Source organism: Protomyctophum bolini (assembly GCF_963924005.1).
Source record: "Protomyctophum bolini genome assembly, chromosome: 10".
Lineage (NCBI taxonomy): Eukaryota > Metazoa > Chordata > Actinopteri > Myctophiformes > Myctophidae > Protomyctophum > Protomyctophum bolini.
The window spans coordinates 37,671,240-37,694,574 of record NC_137871.1 but is presented as its reverse complement, the minus strand read 5'-3'; the positions used below and the strand labels follow the sequence as shown (position 1 = coordinate 37,694,574).

The 23,335-nt window shown below is 45.0% G+C and overlaps 2 protein-coding genes across 9 annotated transcripts in view; one reads left to right on the top strand and one right to left on the bottom strand.

The window, feature by feature from the left end:
• Positions 1-3,508, top strand: part of macrod1 (mono-ADP ribosylhydrolase 1) — a 122,973-nt gene extending 119,465 nt beyond the window's left edge. For 2 of the 6 annotated variants that reach the window (XR_013964698.1, XM_080773555.1), the window contains exons 10-11: positions 521-550; positions 3,072-3,508. Coding sequence is in view for 3 of the 6 variants with exons in the window: in XM_080773555.1 (XP_080629681.1) it covers positions 521-528 (8 nt within the window). In the remaining 3 variants the exon portion in view is untranslated. Of the gene's footprint in view, positions 1-517; positions 551-3,071 lie in introns of all 6 variants that reach the window. The other 4 variants (XR_013964699.1, XM_080773554.1, XM_080773556.1 and 1 more) reach the window with 2 other exon arrangements.
• An 8,881-nt stretch (positions 3,509-12,389) lies between these two features.
• Positions 12,390-23,335, bottom strand: part of ccdc88b (coiled-coil domain containing 88B) — a 37,583-nt gene continuing 26,637 nt past the window's right edge. For all 3 annotated transcript variants that reach the window (XM_080773728.1, XM_080773729.1, XM_080773730.1), the window contains 11 exons: positions 23,058-23,217; positions 22,299-22,667; positions 20,770-20,931; positions 19,898-20,175; positions 19,305-19,448; positions 17,084-17,270; positions 16,447-16,592; positions 15,018-15,125; positions 14,292-14,452; positions 12,878-13,207; positions 12,390-12,567 (listed from right to left, as the gene is read on the bottom strand). In XM_080773728.1, the coding sequence (XP_080629854.1) occupies positions 12,530-12,567; positions 12,878-13,207; positions 14,292-14,452; positions 15,018-15,125; positions 16,447-16,592; positions 17,084-17,270; positions 19,305-19,448; positions 19,898-20,175; positions 20,770-20,931; positions 22,299-22,667; positions 23,058-23,217 (2,083 nt within the window). In that variant the 3' untranslated portion in view covers positions 12,390-12,529. The remainder of the gene's footprint in view (positions 12,568-12,877; positions 13,208-14,291; positions 14,453-15,017; positions 15,126-16,446; positions 16,593-17,083; positions 17,271-19,304; positions 19,449-19,897; positions 20,176-20,769; positions 20,932-22,298; positions 22,668-23,057; positions 23,218-23,335) is intronic.

Genomic DNA, 23,335 nt, shown 5'->3' with positions numbered 1-23,335 from the left:
CTCCCACCCATACTGTTTCAGTGACATTACATAGAGAAGTTGTCACTGTGCTCCCGTCACAAAATAGACATGGAATCTGACATTCCCAGAATAATATTAGAAACAGGATCGGTATCGATGAGAGTACTCAAAATATAAGAGAATGTCTCAAAAATATTATTCCAGAATTGTAGGACTAGGACACTAAACTGTAGGCCTGTGTGTGTGTGTGTGTGTGTGTGTGTGTGTGTGTGTGTGTGTGTGTGTGTGTGTGTGTGTGTGTGTGTGTGTGTGTGCGTGCGTGCGTGCAGTGCACGCACACACACTTAGTGCACGTGCAGTCGTGCACACACGTGATGAGCTATATGGAGCTTAGTTATTGTGCCTGAAGATTTATTTCCAGTCTATTTTCAAGTGAATATTGCCAGTCATAGGCATGTGCCCATGCAGTGCCTCGAGGAAGTATAGGCTACAATCTACTACAGCCAGTCATCTGTGTTCACCATTCATTTGTGATGTGCCCCTTCCTTTCCCCCAGCAGACCAGTGACAGAACACATAACCAAATGCAGGTAATTAGTATGGAGTGTGTATACCAGTGGGTTGCCGTGGCAACATTAACAGCTCAAAGTTGTCTGAATGCTGCTTTCAAGTGTTCACCGCCTGCTGTGATGTTGAGGAATGATCCTCTCTAAACGATCCGTCCTAAAAAAGGAAATGCTTGACATTTTCAGCAGCAGGCTGTCACATTGTCACATTGTGGAGCCTGTGCTGCCAACATGTGACACTTTTAAAGTCTACTTTGTAACCGCTTCAATTTCGCAAAAGACATTTTTGAGGGGCGCTAGCCACTCCTATGTCCAGCTTTGAGGGTGCGTGTAAACACAGACATTGTCCTAACACAAACATTAAATGCCATTGATAATGAATGGCCACTTTTTGAGTGTTTGTGTAAACACAAACATTGTGTAAGCATACACTTTGAAGACGAAAGTGAGGACGCAAATTCTAATTGGCCGGAATGACATTATGTATGATGATAAGAGCGCCCCTCATTTCATACAGGTGTGATTTATTTTATATAAAGTTTGACTGGTATAATTTTCCATTCCACATAAATGACAACACCTTTTACCCATTCAGGACAGGCCGATTGTTGCTATACTGTTGATTGCAACAAGAACCCCAAAATGGGTAACCGCCCTGACTGGGCTAAACACTATTAAATACTATGTTTCATGCACGCAGCACTCGTGCCAAAATGACGAAATGATGAAAAGCATGCAATGCAACTTACAGTATTTAAGTATAGTGCTACCAAGCCATTTGTTTAGCTTACAAATGTGATTGATAATGTTATAATCCCATTCAGTCTGAGGATAATCCAATTCATTCAATTATTCAATTCAAGTCAACTCAAATGCCTTGCCTTAACATTAACCTCTTACAGTAGTGCCTCAAACGCATTTTGAAGATTGTGTGTCTGTTAAAATGTCCTGATTAACAGAGTAAATGACTGAGATATGGTGATCTGGCTCTTATAACAAATCATTACACAGCGGTTGAGAATAAATTCTAATACTGGATTCAGGATTTATTTTAGAACTAGGATCTGTTTACCAAAGTAATCATCAATAGTAGAACACTGGGTCTTTTGTCATGTGAAATTAGTTGGCAGTAACATCCACACGTATACGCAAAGATAATCTCGATGTTGTAAAGTGTAAACCAATTCATATTTGACTAATTCCTGTTTACAATGATCGATTCAAAGCTTTCCAGTTACATTAAATATGCAATGCTAGCCAGCAGGGAAATGTACTGTAATTTTTACGCTAAATACAATTATTTTAATTAAGACAAAAGGGCCTCTCAAGCCCCCCACCGCCCATATTTCAATGTGCTTTCTCTATAGCTCATATTAACTGAATAGGAAAATGGGAGATTAAAGGATTAAGGTTCAACTTAAAGTTAAATGAAGTGCAGACAGAATTTGAACAATTGAAGCGATAATTATAAGCATTTGGACAATTAATCTCTTTTGTTTGAAAGATAAGAAAATGTATCCCTTCAATTACTGTATATAAATCATCATGTAAATATTGTACTCACCACAACTTTTCTTGCCAGGTGGCTTTTCCAGCTGAACCTGAATCCCTTTAGTTTTCTTCAGCGTTTGGGCTTTATTTCTGACAGTGACAGTGAGACCGCTTAACCCATTCTGAACGGGCACCCATTTTGGTGTTGGCATCATGTTATGCTTTAGCTATTGAAAAATAGCAGATCTACAAGCTCATAGCGCGCCACCGAGTGGCGCGCTACGAGCTTGTAGGTCTGCTATTTATGAAAAATCGAAGAACGACTGACATTTTTTGAATCTGATCTCAGGTCAGAATGGGTTCATCAGACCAGTGTGTGTCCAGTGGAAACCTCGTATGAATCTGATCTCAGGTCAGAATTGGTTAAGCAGGAGTGAGAGATAAGGGATGGCGTGCAGCGAAGAGCCTCGAGTCGGATTCGAACCTTGGCCAGCTGCAAGGACTATAGCCTTAATGATGTAGTACAGTATGTGCTTTTGTGCCAGGTGAGCCGCTGGGGCACCCCTAGGTGTATCCCTTTAAGAGATTGGTGTTATCTTTTCGTGTCTCTCTCTCCCCGATAATGGATGTCTCTCTCCCCTATAATGGATGTGCACCAGATTTTGCATCAGCAGTGAGTGAACAGTAGCAGGGCTGTTAGATGGGCCGGAACTGTCTGACTGTATGATAGAGCCGGTACAGGCAAGCCTCCAACTATCCACTCTGTGTGTGTGTGTGTGTGTGTGTGTGTGTGTGTGTGTGTGTGTGTGTGTGTGTGTGTGTGTGTGTGTGTGTGTGTGTGTGTGTGTGTGTGTGTGTGTGTGTGTGTGTGTGTGTGTGTGTGTGTGCATACATTTGTGCATAATGAATCGGGGGCCACATTTGGATGTTACTAATCCTCACTAACAGATCCCTCTGAAGCACCAGAGATATACCAAAAGCCAAGTGCGATTAACTACATGTCCAAACTCGCATTTCTTTTTAAATTAGTCTTAGTTTGTGTTTTCTCTCCCAGCTTCCACAGGGCCCACAGTCAAGAGCAAACTGTAAGGAGAGGAGTGGCATCCACCCCCCTGTCTGACATACAGCTAAATGAAGACATCAGCATCCTGCTATTTCATCCCCGTCTTCGTCTCTTCATCCTGTTATGATCACAGATGGACACCACTCACATTACATGAAATGAGCATTTACCTTTGGTAAACTGTAAAAGGGGAAGTTGCCCCTGGACTTTGATTTAAGGTCAGTTTGGCGATATTTCTTACACATGATTCCCGTATTGTTTGGATCAGCAATGGCGTAATATCTTACCATGATGGCACATTAGGGCAATTTTGATTTGTTGATGATTTAATCATTACTGTTAAAACAATTATGTGTACGATAGCTGCACTCTAAATTAATTTAAGATGCAATGTTCTATTTTGTTGATAAAATAAAGTGTTAAACAGCTTCGTATTTTTTATAGTAATCATTGCTATAGACTAAGTGTTTGTTCATTAACGGGGTGTCCCCACTCCCCATCTCTCTAGATCTTCCGTAAACATACCAATTATCAGGAGAGAGAACTCATACAAGATAAACAATTGTAGGAAGTGTACTAGGAAGTGTAGTGACTAAACAAGAAAAATGAGCTGACAAAATTGCAAATGGAATGCCAAACATTTTAAGCTGATAAAAGTTCCCTTTTCCTGATTGGATAAAGTTGGCAATTCACCTGGAAAAAGTACTTTCCGTTGTGCATTTTTAATTTCAAAGGTCCAAACTAAGCCCCTTTCAAAATGCTATATACTTGGCTAAAAGTGATGCACAATTATCCCTACTGACACAGCTGCTTTTAATACAACTATTCCTTCGTGTTCCGTCTGCGACGAGTGACAAGAGCCTTTTGTTGACTTGTGTGCTCTGGTGATCTTCTAGCTATAGATCCATTGGCTAGATCAGTGATTCTTAGTCCCGCGCTGCCAGACGACTATTCCACAATCTCTGAATGTTCCGAATGACGGAAGCATTTGAAAATTGTGGGCAGCTTCTCAACCTTTATTGTAGATGTGTGTGTGTGTGTGTGTGTGTGTGTGTGTGTGTGTGTTTGCTCATTTCGTATTCTGTTTCCTGTTCCCCTGCCTTTCCCTGACATTATTTGCATTGTTTCCTCGCATCTCATCCTGCATACGATCTATGCTGTCTGTCAGCCTGCCATGATCCACCATATGCCTGTTCATGCAATGCGGGCCTAGCGGTGCTCCTAGCTATACTGTGCATCCGTAGGAGTTTTTAATTGTTTGTCACCGGGCGGCGTTCCCCGCGTGTCAGAGGGACGTGCGCGGTGATCTGTGTGAAGCAAAATGACTGCTAAGCGAGCGCCCGCCCCGCCCCACGACTTTCATCTGCCGACAGCCGTTTTTATCGATTCCAAACAATCTGCTGCGCCAGACAAACAGGAAGGGGTGATGTGAGGGGTGAAGAAGGAAAAAAAACACAAAGAATATGAACAGGAAATTGGGAGAAAGACTTACTGCTATAAAAGCCCCATCTGTCACGTGGGGGGGGGGGGGGGGGTATGGTTCTTTGATTGTCTGTCTGTCTGTCTGTCTGTCTGTGCCTCTACTTTTTCCTTCCCTCCTGTGTCTTCTCTCTCTGTCCTGACCGCGGGAGGATTGAAAAAATAATAATAATAAACAGATGGGAGGGGGTCGGTTGGACGCAGAGACGAGGCGGAGAGAAAGAGAATGGAAAATCAAACTGCGAAGAAAAGTCGTGGAGGGAGATGGTTGGCAGGCGGACAGGTGGGAACGAGCAGATGAGAGAGAGAGAGAGAGAGAGAGAGAGAGAGAGAGAGAGAGAGAGAGAGAGAGAGAGAGAGAGAGAAAGACCTGGAGGGGGAGAGAGAGAGATGGAGAAGTGGAAAAGTATCTTGATGAAGGAAGGTGCGCTGGTATTTTCTCTTCTCTTTTTTTTAAGTAGCTACAGACTGTGAAGCCACACTCCAACCAGTCACTCTGAATAATGAGAGAGGGGGAGAGAGGGGGCTACAGAGAAGGAGGATGAAAAGACAGTGAGACTCATTATCCTCCGACCAATTTTCATCACTGTCCCGTCAGTAATCCCCCCCCTCTCCTCCTCCTCTTCCTCCTCCTCCTCCTCCCCCTCTCTCGTTTTCCTTTTTCTTTTCCTTGCTCTTCCAACCCGAATAGGCCACAACACTGTTTGAGATGACAGATGAAGACCAATTACGCTAACTGTATAGCGTTAACTGGGAGGCCGAATCCCTGCCATCCTCCTGAACACTGATAGTCCTGTTGGCCCTACCTCGCCACTCACAGCCTGCCAACAGACCTGTGAGTGTGCGTGTGTGTGTGTGTGTGTGTGTGTGTGTGTGTGTGTGTGTGTGTGTGTGCGTACGGTTTGAAGGAGGGAGTACAGTTACACTCAATACTAGGGGCTTCATTCCCAGACATGGATGAGAAATGGCCAGAATGTGAGGTGGGTGATGTGTAGGGTAGGAGGAGGGGGGGGGGGGGGGGGGTTGGTGTACAGTACAGAGGTGAGGTGGGTGATGTGTAGGGTAGGAGGGGGGGGGTTGGGGGGGGTCTGGTGTACAGTACAGAGGTGAGGTGGGTGATACGTGTAGGGTAGGGGGGGGGGTCTGGTGTACAGTACAGAGGTGATGTGTATGGATGAGGTTGTGATGAAGAGCGGGAGGAGGAGGAGGAGGGTGATGTTTATGGATGGAGGTGGGGGTGGGCGGGTATGGGGGCGGTGCGGAGCAGGCCGGTAAACTGCTTGTGAAATGAAAATGGCTCTTTAGCAGAATCCAGGACACTTGGGCGCTGTGCTGGATCAATGTCCCTGATTTACTGTCTGAAAGCCTGTCAGTGGGAGAGAGAGAGGGGGGGGGGGGGGGCAGGAGAGGTGCTGCTGAGAGCGTGAACGGTGTGCAAACTGGTGAGCTGTGAGGGAGACGAGTCCCTTAATGGAAGGGGAACGGGGGAGACGGGACGACGTTGGGGTGTAGAAGGAAATTGTCCATGAGAGTGACAGAACTGGGAGCCGCAGCCAGAGCGATTGGGCTTTGAGTCTTTGCGGCAGAGATTCAAAGTCAATGTGTCAAGGCAATGTGGAAGGGCAATCTGGTCTCGCGCGGGCAGCAATTGGCTCGGTCATTTGGGCTAAAATCGATAGGGGGACACATGGCGCTTCTTAAAGCCGTGCTGTTCCACAGAGGCCACGGGCGTATTGACAAACAGAGAGCGGAGGCAGGCAGCAGCACACAAGACGTTAACTCAGCCTGTGTGAAGAGAATCTATAATATCCTGCTGTTGTGTTATTATTGTGGCGAAAGCATTAGGCAGGCCAGATAGAAGAGGTCATTCTGCTGATGAACTTCACATAATAATCTACAGTCAAGCGAAATCAGTTGTTGTTGGAAAAATACCATATGCCGTTTTAGACGTACATAATTATTGGGGGAAAATGCTAAATATGAGGTTTATGTTTTATTTAAAATATATATATTATTACTTTTAAGCTATTGCCATCTCTGTCCTTTGAATTCTTTGCATAATTTGAAGCCAGTTGTCCCAGTCTTTGCTTATCATATAGGGCAACATTAACCATTAAATGGTCATTTGAAATTAATATTGTATCATGTATATGTGTGACCCCGTGTACTATATACACCACTAGACATGTTTCTTTGATAAGCTCAAAGTAGAGCTTCTTACATAACAGTGAATCTCTTAACCCATTCTGAACGGGAACCCATTTTGGTGTTAGCATCATGTTATGCTTTAGCTATTGAAAAATAGCAGATCTACAAGCTCATAGCGCGCCACCGAGTGGCGCGCTACGAGCTTGTAGGTCTGCTATTTTTGAAAAATTCGAAGAACGACTGACATTTTTAGAATCTGATCTCAGGTCAGAATGGGTTAATCAGACCAGTGTGTGTCCCGTGGAAACCTCGTATGAATCTGATCTCAGGTCAGAATGGGTTAAGTGCTTCCAGCTGTAGAATGGATGTTTCCCCATGGTGGTGGTGCATGAATGATGATGTGCTGTAATCAGTATAACAATATCCTGTTACTTGACTTAACTCGTTAAAACCACCACTTTAATCACATGGTATACTTTGGCTATTCAGAAATGTGCGTCACTTTGTGATCTTGTAGATCTGCAATTTTAGACAAATCGAATTTGTGCAAACCTTTTAATATATATATTTTTTTTTAAAGCGAACATTTTTAAATCAAATCTTTGATTCTGGAGGTCCCCGGAACAAACTATTTTTAGATGGGGTCTGCGGGCCAAATACATTTAAAAATTATATAATTTTGGGGATCCTTGACATGTAATCGTTTGAGCATGCACAGATACAGAAACATACTGTAGGTTTTTCAGAAAACTGACATGACTTCGTAGTCTTGCAGAATTGGCCTCATGTCTCAATGGTTTAACCTTGACTATGTCTATAACTCAATAGAAGTAAGATTTCAGAATGCCCAACCATGAAAGAGCCATTCTAATATGAATATATGCTCTCAGCAGCTTTCTCCCCCAATATATCCATGACTAATTCCCCCATGTACAGTACAGTATGTAGTCCCTGTCACAGCCAACCCATACTTCTTTTCACCGGGAGAACGTATAAGGCGTGTGCCGTGCAGAGAAACATGCTAACCTTCCCAGTTCCACTCCCTGCTGTGCTGACCAACCTGTATCATGACAGGCAACAGGTGGGCCAAAACTGGGCCCCCAGAAATAATATCTGGCCTGCGGCATAATTTGGAGAATATGTTTTTGTTTTGTTTTGTTTTTAAATAGAGAAACTATCCCCACATAAAGAAGGTTTATTATGCTTGTTATAATATACTGATACTCCATGTTGAGAGTGACAGTGCAGCAGCTGCCATGGGGTTCTGTTAATTTAAATTGAGATATTGGCCTGAGGACAAACCTAGTTGCCTACTGCTGTATGACCTCGTCCTCTACTCCCCTGTTGACTTCCCAACCGCCAACATGACCAGTTGTGTTTGTTGGAGTGCTCAGCTAAGCCAGAGGAATCGCACACCATATCTCTATGGTATATTGGGCAGTACCTTAACCCCTTCCGGCTCTCTGTACGTCTTGCTGTACAGTAATAAGTAAGCCTTGCCGAGCCATGGCCCACAGGCAGGGCTTAAAGCCAAAAACAATCCCAAGACTGAAAATCTTTTTTTGCAAATCTGCACTGATCTCATTAAATGACTCCTATGAGATCCTCAGGACTGAAATCAGTCCCCAGGAATGAGAACTTTAAGCCCTGCCCATAGGGCTTCTGTAGCGTGAGGCAGCTTGATGTACAAGTACACTCCCTGGACATTACGCTAGTATGTCGCAACCCTTGATGCTGAGTTCCAAGCAGAGAGCCACTGAGTCCCATTTTCAGAGTCTTTGTTGTGTGTGTGTGTGTGTGTGTGTGTGTGTGTGTGTGTGTGTGTGTGTGTGTGTGTGTGTGTGTGTGTGTGTGTGTGTGTGTGTGTGCGTGTGCGTGTGCGTGAGAGTACTAGTTACTTCCTAGTTGATTTGATGGTTTGTTGACAGAGCGTAGCCTACAGTATAATGTATGTGTAAAGGGAAAAAAAGATGTATGATGAACATTCATGGTGAGCAGAAAAGACCTGCGGAGATGTTTTAAGCCTGATGCATTTTTGTTGTGTACTGTGTGGTTGGACCATGATGAAGTGTGTATGCGTAATTGTAAAAAGATAAATGAACATTAAAATGTGGGGGCAAAGCGTTGGAACAAGGCCGATGAAATCTGTAAAGCCTGAAGCGCTGTTCATGGCTCCCGTAATAAATTCCAACATCGGTCAACGTGAGCGAGAAACAGAACAGAGCTGTGTGTGCGCCTCAGAGTTAAATGAACACTCACAGAGTTTTACAGTGTGGCGTGGGGTTTGGTTGTGCCTCTCTGTACCAGACTACATGAGAGTGTGCATGACGGAAGCGGAGTGAGTTTATGTGAGTGTTTGAGTCTGCGTGACACGCGCGCGCGCACACACATACACACAGGTAGATGTGAAGCCAGAGACGTCACGCCGGACATCTCGGCAGAGTGTTTTCCCGCATGCACAGGAAGGCCGTCCGGGGAGGTTTATTTTATTTTTATTTTGAGTGTTTAATGTATTAAAAGGGGCCGGGGTAATGAATTATAATCTTTAATGCAGCGACCGATCGATACCACCAGAGAATAAATCAGCTTTTACTGAGAGCGTCAAAGCCCCTTAATACACTAGGGGAGAGAAAGCGAGTGAAGGAGGGTGGGAGGAGGTGAGGCATGGAGGGTTGGAGGAAAGAAGGGGACAAATGATGTTAGGAGAGGCAGAAAGATACTGGATGAGGGAGCGAAAGGGAGATAATGGAACAGCCGAAGGGGGGGAGAAGTGGGGCAGCTTTAGAGATGGGAGTGCGTGGCGAGTGAAAAGGAAGGGTTGCATAGATGGGGAGAAGGGGGAGTTATGGATGGACAGGCTCACCTTTGGGCTAACCTCATCGAGTAAAAGCCCCTTGAAAGCACTGAGATTTTGACAGTTTTGCGAGGAGACAAGGTTGCAGGGTCGGTCTCCAGGCACATGCAGACACCACTTGTTATTCTCTAGTTGTATTGTTTTCCCCCCTTGGTGATCTCCTCCTAGCTCTTCTACCCGGGGCAATACTTAATTAATTGAATTACAGCGCCACTTCTCGATCAAAGATCACCTCTGCACGCTTCGGTCGCACTGCACTCCCAACCGTGGGCGTCCGCCGAGAGAAAACACCCAAAACAAATCTGCACATAGATTGTCCTTTATAGTGACATTTCAATGTGGTGGTGATTCTGAATTAGAGAAGGAGAGAAAAAGGCTCCAGGTACAGTAAGACTTTCAAAGGGTTCAGGTATGTTAGACTTGGATGAAGTTGATGTAATAGAAAAGCACGATTATATTTAAGGTGGACACTGGACACCCATGGCTTCTTTGGGAGAGACCATGGACAGAAAATCCAATACGTTTCTAGGATTTCAGGCCTATTCAGTAAGTGGACCCAATGGTTTAAGTGAGGTTTTTGGCTTTTTGGTCACTGGAGGCACTTTATAGTGAAACACAACATTAAAGTCTGATAGCCTACTAGTCATAGGCTGGATATGTGGGGAACGATTTACTCCGGAGGTGAAAATAGAGGCAAAGAGCAGCAGACAATAAAGAGAGCTAGCTCCTCAAAAAGGGGGAAAAACATGAAGTGAGAATTCGTCAGAAAGAGGGATAAAAAGGCAGGACCAGTACGAGGGAAGATTCAGCCTGGAGGAATATTTAAAGATGGTAGAAAAAGTGGTGTTCACACATTTAGTAACACCACTCCAGTACTCAATAATTAAGCAACCTAGTAGACCCCAGACATTTGTCTGTGATGTCAACCAAGGCTACACCAGCTATCTTTCATAGGCTTAGAAATCAGCAGAGAACATATATTTTAATCACTCTATTTTTATGTACGTGGCTACAGCATATGCTTGCAGGGAGAAACTCTTCAACAAAAAAGTTTATGCTGAGAAATATTCCGCTGAACACACGAGACTCAAACAAACCAACGTTTTTAATTCGCCCTTTTCTAATTCAGCTCTTTTTTGAATTAATCGATAATGTGCTGGCATTTCTAAATTAACTACCTCACACAAACACTCTGTAAATCTTCATATTTCAAGCCTTCACTTTTTTCTGTCTGCGGCTTGCTGTCTGTCAATGTGCCTAAGGGCGTATGATTGTGTTGCATTGCCTTCATAATAGGCCACTGAATGACTGGCAGACCCAATATCTCGCTATCCTTTTTGTCCTGCGCTCACTCAGGCGTCTCGGCTCAGTGCCTCCGCCGTGCATCTCAATTCCACAAACACAATGTTCGGAGCCGAGGGAAGGGACCTGCTTTTTTGATTAATGTCGCCATGACAACTACATAATTCATGAATTGTATTAGCGTTCCATTTGTCATCTGCGAATCATAATTCAGGGTGTGTGAAGGGACGAGGATTGGAGAGAAATAGCTTGGTGCTGCTATTATCCCACACACACACACACACGCACGCACACACAGACACGCGCGCACGCACACACACACACACACACACACACACACACACACACACACACACACACACACACACACACACACACACCCTGTGTCCCACCGGAAATGCTGACGTATCCTTTGTCCTGATCTCGGAAGAGCTGTCCCTAAGTGGGCCCTTTTAGGTTCCTGATGAACTCTCAGGTCTGCTCATTTGGAAGACGTGTTCCCTCCTCCCCCCCTCCTCCTCCTCCTCCCCCTTCCCACACCCATTTGTCTGTCTGTCTGCCCAGCTCTACACTGACACCATTTGGCTTACCAGAGAGTAGACACAACCAAGGGAGGATTATTGAAGCTTGCAGTGTATTTGCCGGTGGATCAATTTCAGGATTTACGCTGTAGCCTCTAAGTATATTAAAATTGAAGTTCCAATGTATGTGACACAGATGGGAGTTTTCAATGTTTATCCAGAGCAGATATGTTTGACATTGGGTTAAGAGTTTGATTGAAGTATATTTATCTTAAGTTCTCTGCAAATAAAGACCCACAGACCAACCCTGAATAAGGCTTTAGTGTGAATTATAAGATAAAATTATTATAGAACTTAAAACGTATTCTCTGATACAATCCACAAGACCTTTCATTCTAGTACTCTTAACACCCATCACTAGTTAAAATCCAACGGCGCCCGTGGCTCCATAGGAGGCTGGCCATCTATGTGTGTGTGTGTGTGTGTGTGTGTGTGTGTGTGTGTGTGTGTGTGTGTGTGTGTGTGTGTGTGCGTGTGTGCGTGTGCGCGTGCGTGCGTGCGTGCGTGTGTGTGTGTGTGTGTGCGTGTGCGTGTGCGCTTACATCTCACAACCCGCTGGAGCAATCAGCGCCAATTTCTTTGTCAACTCATTATCATTTTATGATATGAAGTCATGGTTTCGGGCTCGGGCTAAAACCTTGCCGAAATGTATTTTAAGTCGTTTTTACAGAACCACACATTTATGTTTTGAATATCATTAGCGCAACTGGAAGCGAACATAGAATTGCTGGTTACATTTTGTAGTACATTTTGTTCAGTATTTATAGTTTTGAGCATGATTTTACTTTCTGCCAGCATCATCACTTTTGAGGAAACATTTGTGAAAGCACTTCCACCGCTAGGGATGCAGGGACCTGTGATATATCTACTGTCAGGTCCAGGGCTTCAAAAAGGTATGTTAAAATGGCAAACCACACTAGAAACATTCATCAGCTTAAGAATTTATTCATTTAACAATGTCTTAATACAAAGCAAATCTCCAATAGGGTCCATCCACTGAATAAATACAAAGTGTTACTAAAAATAAGTTTGGGTAAATTACTATGGATCTGTAAAACAAGTTTTTTCAAATGTTGACCGTAGCTCTAGTCTGTCAGATTGCTGCTGCTGGAATGTCTGTTGTCTGAAAGGCAATGGTAGTGTACTGTAGATCAATAAAAAATAAATAAATAGCAGCTGTATTTTGAATGATTAGATGGTTTGACAGCTATCTTGGAGAAGATTAGTACATGATAACATTTTTATTTAGCTTGAAGTTATTTGCTAATAGATATTTCACCCAATATATGCCTGAAGAAGGTCAGTAGACCGAAATCTTGCTAAATAAATACATTGATTTGCGCAGATCTGAGTTTGCGGAGACTCGAGGGTAATACTCAGGATTGAACTGCAGACCTTTCTGTACTGTAAACCATGCACTCTTCTCAACTCACCTCTCGCTCCGTCCTCGGCAATGCTCTCCTGACTGGACACCGCTGCTTCAGCCTCCGTGTGGGCGGTTACTCCCTCCCACGGGATGTCCTGCTGGCTGGAGCGGAGACGCAGGCGCGGCTGGGTCCTGTGGTCCCCGGGACTGAAGGACTGGGAGACCCCGGGGACGCCATCTCTGGCCATGCCCAGTTTCCAACCATGACGGGAAGCCAGCTTGCGGCGGCCACCGGAGCCCGGACGCGAGGCCAGGACGCTAGGCCCCGATATGAGCGTCTCTCCCTGGGATTGGACGCTCCTCATGGAAGAGGGAGAGGCCGGAGTACTGCGGGAGTCTGGAGGTCAGAGGAAGAAAGGAAAGGTGACATATACTGTACACAGCTCATAGTTCAGCTCCCATTAAACATAACCTATGCTCTTATATGTATAATATTAAACTTGAAGGCTAGAAAATATGCTAGAACACTGTTCAAGGAAAAGTAATGGGGCCACCCAGTACTGGACCTGATTCATGTTCACTATATTTCTATTCTTTTTAATGATGGTTGTTTATTGACATTGTATAGCTGATAGTTTATTTATGCCTCCGAGTTGTACAGTATGTCTCCTTGTCTCCTTTATGGTAGGCCCTGTTGTAAACAAGTGTAATGCTTTATCATGGTGTCGTCCATAGTAACAGTTTTTGTATTGAGTTGTGCTTTCGTTTGGAATGAGTGAAATCGTCTGCGTACTGTTAAATACAATCAATCAATATATCTATGATTATTCTGTGGTCGAGAGAGTTGTTTGTTTTTGTGCTTTTATGTAAATCAAATTTGATTTGACATTTCTTATTTGACATCTTGATTTGATAATTGACATGTATTAAAACTCTACAGTTTGAATACATATTGTGATGTCAAAAAGAGAAAACTTTAGGAGACAAAAAAAACATGTGAAAAGCAATTGCGAAAAGTGAATGCTTTGAGAATTCCAATCAGCGGAAACTGTTTCCAGAAACCCATGAATGCATTTCCACAGTCTGTGCATAAAGGGAGGGATAGAGGAGAGTCTTTTCTTTTAAACATGGTGGTTAGCACTGAAGGCAGAAGGCCAGCCTCAAAAGATCTCAGAAGTCTCAGGGATAGATCTAGAGATGAGAGAGCACTATCAATATGGTCCATACTTGGTAGTCATGAGATGATTTATATGCATGCCTGTAGCTCTCCTTCCTTGATTGTGTGTGTGTGTGTGTGTGTGTGTGTGTGTGTGTGTGTGTGTGTGTGTGTGTGTGTGTGTGTGTCTGCTGTGTAGTAGTGTGTGTGACCGAGAGAGATCGAGGGCAAGTCGTGTGCGTGTGTGTGTGCGCGTGTATATGCGTGTGTGTCTCACCAGGCAGTGGTGTGTGTGTGTGCGCGTGTATATGCGTGTGTGTCTCACCAGGCAGTGGTGTGTGTGTGTCTGCTGTGTAGTCGTTGCCATCAGCCAGGTTTTCCACGCTGCCTGCAGCGGCGAACAGAGCACGTCCCTCTCTCAGAGCCCCAGCACCTCCTCTGGGCTTGATTAGTTTCTTCATCCTGTCTGCAATCCAGTTGGACTTCCTTACAGAGGGGAGGGGAGAATTCAAGAACACACAGATCAGGCAATAGGATTAAGTGTGTGTGTGTGTGTGTGTGTGTGTGTGTGTGTGTGTGTGTGTGTGTGTGTGTGTGTGTGTGTGTGTGTGTGTGTGTGTGTGTGTGTGTGTGTGTGTGTGTGTGTGTGTGTGTGTGTGTGCGTGTGCGTGTGTGTGCGTGTGCGCGTGTGTGTGCGTGCACGTGCGCGTGCGAGTGTGTGCGTGAATGCATATATTTTACTTATTTGCATTACTGCTTATGAGAATTGAAATGAGAAGCTACAGCATTATTATTTTAGGAACCGGAGAGGATGATCTAGCTTTGAAAAAACTAGAAATGTTTTATGTTAGGGCTAGGAGTTTGAGTATAAACGGGCTACGGTTCAGACATGAACCGGTATCATTCAATACAGTGTGTGCCTGCATGCATGTGTGTGTGTGTGTGTGTGTGCATGTGTGTGGGAGCGTGTGTGTGTGTGTTTGTGTGTGTGTGTGTCTGTGCGTGCGTGTGTGCGCTCGCTTGTGTGTGTGTGTGTCTGTGTGTTACGTACTTGGCCTTGCTTGCCAGAGGCTGCATGCTGGGCTCCAGGACTCTAAACTGGTCCATGATCTTCTCCACCAACTTCTGCTTCTCTCGTCTCAGCTCACTCAACTTCTCCCTAAGGGACGTACGTCAGATCAAAGGAATGGCAGGGGAAAGATGGAGGATGAAAGAAAAGGGGAAGGGGGCGTTCGCGTTTGAGGGCTATTCATTTTAGTTCATGTATACTGTATTCCATATCAGTGGAGGAAGGAGATGGAATTATTCAGCAAGCACATGCATGTACAGCATAGTATGTGTAACACGACTGATATAATGATATGTCGTATGCACAGTAGAGATGGGCAATATAATCGATATATGGCAATACATCGCGATTTCCTAATACTGTATCGATACTCCAGGCCGTAGTATTGTGATACTTTTGGAGAGAAAAGTATGTTCCCATCCATAGAAAGTAGAAACCAATGGAACCAATCGTGATATGTATCGTATCGTGAGGTTCTTGCCAATAACCATCACTAACGTACAGTAGTAACTTCTTGCTTCAAACTGAGCCCTACGTTGAAACACTCCTGCTTTTGCTATTTGCAATGGTTCTCTTTTAAGTAGCGGATTGGACAAGATTATTCCTATACAGCTTTTGTGGCCACAAGAAGGGTGGGGGTAGTGTGTGCGTGCATGCGTGCGTGCGTGGGGAGGTGGGGGTGCCTGGACGGGTGCACGCCTGCACAGATCAAGCCGGGCCGAGGGCAGGTGTGAATGAGAATCATGGAGTTGCTGAGAAAGAGCATGTGTGTGCTCAGCAAAGCGTCCCTGGATAAAGGAAAGCTAAGAATAAAAGTGCTGAATGGGAACTCCCTGCCAATGACAAGTGACCATCAGTTACTGTTACGACGGGTGGTGTTGGGAATTGATAAGATGTGACATTATTCGAGCTGACCAGCATTCAGAGGTGGAAAAGAATCCATTTAAACCTCCCACTAGCGGCTGTCCTTGAATGCTATATACTGCCATATCACTATTTATTTTCTTCTAGTTGTATTGGACAATTTGTCAGTTCTTTGTGCATGGCATTACAACTGTTTATGTGGTTTACACAATTACACATACTGTTGGGGTTGCTTAGTAGAAAACATACATCTGAGGTAATGTTTAACAGTCTAGCTAGCAGACCAAGTTAATCCGCACAATGTCCATTTGTGTGTGTGTGTGTGTGTGTGTGTGTGTGTGTGTGTGTGTGTGTGTGTGTGTGTGTGTGTGTGTGTGTGTGTGTGTGTGTGTGTGTGTGTGTGTGTGTGTGTGTGTGTGTGTGTGTGTGTGTGTGTGTGTGTGTGTGCGTGCGTGCGTGCGTGCGTGCGTGCGTGTGCGTGCGCGAGACAGACACACAGTGTGTCTGTGTTCTTGCGTGCGACGGTGCGATGCGTGTGTGTACTGACTGGTACTCTCTCTGGTCGGTGTGGTGCTGGTCCCGTCGCTCCATGCTCTGTTCCAGTAAGGCCCAGTTCTCCTTCAGCAAGCTCTGGTTCTGTTCCCCCAAGTGACGGTTCTCCTCCTCCATGTTACTTTTCAGCTGGGTCAGGAGCTAGAGCGTATACACATGGATGGACACACACACACACACAAACACATTGTGATTCACAGAATCAGAAGTGAGGCAGGTCGTCACGGTGTGCCGCGGACCCCCAGCCCAACGAACAACCACACACACAGTCGCACAGTCACACACACACACACACACACACACACACACACATTCCATCACTGGACGACAGGTCAACATCTGCAGAGCCGACGCTCTGCTCCGTTATGCTGTGCTCCTTTGTCTCAGTGAGTAAACAACACGTTAGCAGCAAGTGCTAACATACTCTGGGGACCCGGGGGGGTGGGGGGCGGGGGGGCTGTGTTCTTGTCTGTGTTTGTAAAAGGGCATGCAGCTGTCTCATTTTGGCACCCCCATACCTCCCTCTCTAATCAATCTCTCTGTCTCTCTGTGTGTGTGTCTCTCTCTCTCTCTCTCTCTCTCTGTTGGCGCACACAGTATGTGGATGTCCATGGACCCAGTTCATATATTACCTGGTACTGACTAGTGAGGCGAACATTGCTGAGGTCCAGGCTCTGATTGTTCTCTCTCAGAGCGCTCAGCTCTCCCTCTAGCCTTGTGCGCTCTAGCTGGGCAGCACTCAGCTCTCCTCTCAGCTCAGAGCCCTGCGCCAGCAGCTCAGCCTGGGCCGTCATCCACTCCATCTGCTGGGCCTGCAGCCTGGATGAACAAAACACAATGTACTGTAAGACTTGTAACCACATTTTGAGAGCTTGTTTGAGTTATTTTGTCGGCTTTGAGAGCTTTGCTTACAAAATACAAACTTAAATATTACAGTACAAGTGCAAGCAAATATGTGAACCGTTTTGTCATGGAAAGTGGGTGTTTGTTTCCGTAAAGGTAGCCTCGGAAACCCTGACGTTTTTATTTCCAGGGAGAAAAAAAGAGTCCACTTCAATTCGACATACAGTATAGCGCAAACGTTGATCACTCTCTGCTGATTTCTGATCGTCTGCACCTCTGTTAAATTGACAGACACACGCACACAAGTATACACACACACTCCTCTCTCTCTCTGTCGCTCTAATTAATTTGCTGCGTCTAGATTCTCCCGGCGGATACTGCGGGGAGCTGCCTATGCCATAGAAAGCATACATAGGTGGACCCCAGGCTACCGTATGATTCTCCACCAAACAAACTACTTCAGCCTACAACAGACTGGCAGACACGGTGTGTTTTCATGGACCTAGTCGCTTGACTCGCTTGTTTCACTTCCAGAATATGGCAACAGTGGAAACTCCAGTCATAGCTCGGACCAAAACAAAAATGTGGATTTGATCGATTGGTATAGAAATTGAGGGTTGAGATTGAGAATATAGTATCTAGTTGAAATGTGCAACTGGCTTATTTAGGCTCGCTTCTGCAGTAGCAGACGAGAGCAACACTGGAGCCTTTACCCGACCCTCTCTCCCCCCCTCTTTACCACCCCACGGCTACAGACGGGCTCCAGCCTGTCGGGACCCAACCAAGCAAGTTCGGTCTGCGTTCCACGTTCGACTAGAAGTCCCGACCTGATAGCACTGCACCATCTACAATAGGTTGTCGGCAACAGATGCTTTCCAACACCTGTCAGTGCGGTGGAGAGCTGCCTTTAAGGGAATTCCTATTATGTTGGTAGGGAACATAGAAAAGCATGCTTGTTGTACAGTATTGGGTCAGGACTCAGGAGAGATATCTGTGTTCTAGAATCACGTGTACAGAATTTAAATGGCAAGTTCTAAAGTTTTTGACAATAAATTTAACATTTCTTTGTAAACACTTTAGTTAGTCTGCCCACCGCCATTAGCGTAGATTCACGCCAATTGGTCTTTTATAGTGCTTTTGATCGATCGAGTCGAGACGCTGCTCACATTAGCATTGGGTTGCTAGCTGAGGATGTCAACAAGACTTGAGCCATCTTGAATTACTTGTCCACTCTATCTGCTGCTTTCGCCTTTATCTCCAATTCCTTGTCCCAGATGGCATTTCTGGTCAAAACAAGGTTTATTCCACAGCCCATAGCCGACGCTGTGATCCTCGCGATGAGGCTTTCTCGTTGCTGATCGGAAGACCATGGAGTGGATGCGACAACACACACCGTAGTAGTAACATTTGTAACATCCGGTCGCGGGTTTTGGCTCTTCAAAATAAGGGGGGGAAATCCTGGCAATATGAGGTGAATTAATTAATTAATTCTGGCGGGGAAACTAGTTTGTCCTCCTGTTCCTAGCCTTCCAACTCTCTGCACATATTTTTCCTCACTATGTCCTACGCCTTCTATGAGTAAATTGTCTGTTAATTTCAATATAATTTCTTTAGCTTTTACATTATTAAATACATGGCAGTCAAACAATTCATTATAATTAATAATTACTCGATTTCATTGCTGAGAACATTTGCACTCCTCTGGTGTAGGTAGGTAGTTACACACATGAGCATAGTTCAGAAAAGCTTAGTCTGCATCTCTACCAAAACTGAAGTGAACAGTTTTTAGTTTAGTCCAAAGAACAAGCAATCCTGGAGAGAGAAAAAAGAAGAAAATCCCACGCCAGCAAACACACGCAAACAGATGATTTCATGGATTATAAGCATTAATGCCTTTGCTCTCTGACTGCAGGGAGATGAGCTGAGAAGAGGAAGAGACCAACTCCCCCCCACAGAGTTAGAAATGAGTGCTGACATTTTTACACTGAGTGAGTGGGCAGTAAAAATTACCTCTCATTCTCCTCTCTCACTCTTTCCGACTCTCGTTGTCTCTCCATCCTCCCCTGGGCCTCTGCCTCCAACTTCTCCCTCTCCGTCTTCATCTCTCGCTCTTTCTCCTCCACTTGGGCTTTGCCGTTCAGAAGCTCTGTGTACCTTGTGATTATTATTATTATACACAATTAGATACACAAGGTTCATTTAACGGCACACCATGTGTACATTATAGTGTATATTCGTTTTGCAAAAAAACCCACTCATTGGACTAAAAACGGCCATTGCCGTCATCACAAATGTGATGATGTCAGCACAATTGTGGGCATGGACATTTTTAGCCCAATGAGTGTTTTTTGTTTTTTTAACTAATGCTTGGAATGGATTCAGCATCATGAAAACCCCCTAGTTTGACACGTCACATGCTACATAAAGCATGATGAAATTTTGAATATTTTGCCTTAATGGTATGGTCATAAAAACATAAAACGTTGGTGTATACTCAACATGTCCTATACAGCTTTTGTGGCCACAAGAAGGGTGGGGGTAGTGCGTGTGTGCGTGCGTGCGTGCGTGCGTGCGTGCGTGCGTGCGTGCGTGCGTGCGTGTACCTGGCTTCCAGCTCTCGGTACTGTCCCTCCACAGTTCGACCGTTGCTCCGTAACTGAGAGTGTTTCTCTAGAAGCTCTTCCAGCTCCGCCTCCTGGCGCTGCTGCAGCGTGGTCATTCGCTCGTGGTCCCGCCTCAGCGCCTCCATCCTGGCAGCCCATTCGTCCCGCTCCCGCACCCACACTTTGGACTCCGCCTCCAAAGCGGCACACCTGGCCTCGCTCTCGCTGCAACGGGCCAACGCGGATGCATGCTGGGAATTCAATGTTGCTTGCTCCACCTGTGTGTGTGTGTGTGTGTGTGTGCACGTGAAGGTGTGAGGTTAAATGAAAAGGTTATGTGAGAGAGATGAGAGATATCCACATTTAGTACTGTACTGAGATATCTTTTACTTTACTGGAGTATTTCCAGTTTTCAGTACTTTTACTTCTACTCCATAACATCTGATCAGAGGCGAATATTGTACTTTTACTCCACAACATTTATTTGCAAACTTTAGTTAATACTTTGTAGATTTTGATTATTATTACAAAACCTCTTAACCACTTCAGCCCTATATGAAATTAGGAAATAAATTTGAAAATAGCCGATCTACAAGCTCACAATGTGTCATAATGCGATGCATTGTGAGCTTGTAGTCAACTGCTATTTTCAGAAGGTTTTTTTACTTTTTATACATTTCATAATAAATTAATTAAGTAAACTTGTGAAGCACAATGAGTACTTTCTACTTTTGGCACATTAAATACATTTTGACACCAATACTTGTAGTACTTTTTACTCAAGTAAATGTTGAATTCAACTATGACTTTTAGTTTCTATATTGCAGTATTGATACTTGAATACTTTTTTTCCCAAACCGCTGTGGCTTTACCTGCAGCTGTGTGTTGAGTGCCTGCAGCCGCGTGCAGGAGTCCTGCAGGCTATGGGAGTGACGCTGCAGAGCCTCCAGCTGCTCCCTGAGGTGGTGGCACGCCTCCTGGGACCCGTGCAACCCAGACTGCAGGGCCTGGCGCTCCGCTAACAGCACTGCATTCTGGGAGGGCGTGGAGGAGGGAGAGGCGGCGGAGATAGAGATGGTGAGTGAGGAGATAGGACTGGGTGATGAATAACTCTAAACTATAGAGGACATGTTTGTACTGAGACTTGTATCTTACAGTCGCAAACCGCAGTGTTTCTTCAATATGACTCGTCCCACTGCACGGTTAACCCATTATAAGACCCATTATAAGACCTTCTAAATCCACAGTTTTCAGAAAAACATATGTTTCTATATCTATATTTCGTTCCAGGGAGACCCCCCCCCCCCCCCCGAAGCAAAGACTTGAGTTGAATATGTTTGCTTTAGAAACATACATATTCAAAGATTTGCACAAATATTCAGTGTAAAGTGTAAGTGTAAAATATTAAAGGGTTCAAATCTAAAATGACAGATGCTTTCCCGGTCTGTGCAGTGGTAAATTAAGCTGTAACGTCGGAGGTGTTAGAAACATGTATTGCTTCTACTGAACTACACAAAAAGATAGTGATAGTGTTAACCCATTCTGACCGGGCACCCATTTTGGTGTTAGCATCATGTTATGCTTTATCTATTGAAAAATAGCAGATCTACAAGCTCGTAGCGCGCCACCGAGTGGCGCGCTACAAGCTTGTAGGTCTGCTATTTTTGAAAAATCGAAGAACGACTGTGACATTTTTAGAATCTGATCTCGGGTCAGAATGGGTTAATCAGACCAGTGTGTTGTCCAGTGGAAACCTCGTATGAATCTGATCTCAGGTCAGAATGGGTTAATATATGCTCTAGCGACTGTGGTACTGCTATTCCTCAGCACACAACTTCCAGCAACACACTCGTCTCGTACCCCCTTTGAGACACCCAGGGAATGAATCCCCTGACCTTGGCACTGACTGGGTGTTCCATGCTCTATTGATCGAGCTACACAGAATCACGATGTGAAATGAGAACATCCCGAAAGAACGAGAGAGCCTGTGTGTGCGTGTATATGTCTATGCAAGTGGTGTGTGTGTGTGTGTGTGTGTGTGTGTGTGTGTGTGTGTGTGTGTGTGTGTGTGTGTGTGTCCGTGTGTGTGTTTGTGTGTCCGTGCGCGTGTGTGCGTGTGAAGAGAGAGAGGAAGAGGCGGGTAAAAGAGATAAGGGGGATTAACAGTAACCAGAGTGACATAAAAAGTGATGAGCTGAGATAAAGAGCGTTCTGAAAATAGAGTGTTACTCTTGGGATGGGACTGGACTGGAATGACTTTGGCGTTGTCACAAATCCCCGCAGTAGGAATTTCAACATGATATAGATTATCTCCCTTGTACAACAGTGATACAACTTCCTCAAACCACAGTCGCACTGTATACTGTGTAGACATACGAAAAAAAATGGACATATACAGTACCTCCCTCTCCAGCTCGATCAGCCTCTCGCTCAAAAACCTATCTGCCTCCACTGCGGAGTCATTAGGGGTCATGGAAAGGTCACGGCCATTGCCGTCCTCCGGAGATGGATCTGGGACTGGCGTCCCCCGAGTTTGTGTCTGAGTCGACCCCTCCAAAGCCGGTCCACAGTCCACGTCTGTGGAACTTCTCCTTTTGTTTTCTGATTGGCTCTCCTTCAGGGACTGGAGGATGGTCTCGAGTCTCGCCTGGGATGAGTTGAGAGACTCATTGGCCCTCGTTAGCTCAGCCTCCCTTTTTTCCACTTCCTGTTTCAGATGCGCAACTTCACTGGACATCTTCTGAGATAGCTCTTTCCCACTGGATAAGTCCTGATAAGAGATACCGCATATAGGTAAGAAGACAGCAGTATTTCTTTACATTCATTAGGGTTATTTTGTTTTTGTGACCACAAAGATGTTGTTGTTTCTTTACCAATGCATGATGAAACGGATGTGCACCTGTACCCATGCCGATATGTGTGACATTACGAAAAGAAACACAGCTGTTTTTATTTGGCAGAAGCAGACATAGACCATTGCTAGTCAACATGCACACCGTCTGTAGTCTCTCTCTGGTCTGTTTGTTGCTGCAACAGATTGGAATCATGCTCCCATCATAAAATAAGAAATAACCCATTCTGTGCGACTCAGGAGGAGTCGCACAGAACACACACACACACACACACACACACACACACACACACACACACACACACACACCTGGGACAGTGAGCTGATCTTGGCCTGTGCGTCCGTGTTTAACGTGCTCAGCTGCTGCTTGTCCTCCTCCAGACATTGTAATTGAATTCGGAGCTCCTTCTCCAGGTCCTGCAGTTGAGCACAGAGCTCCTTGGACTGTGACAGCTGCTGACAGGCTCGCCTACACACCAGCAACAAGTCCCAGACAAGACAGGCAGTTTAAATGAGCTTGTAAAGCAACGTACTGTGTGTTGAAAAGACCCATGCCTAATTTATTTATTCCATGGTCTTCTTGGCTG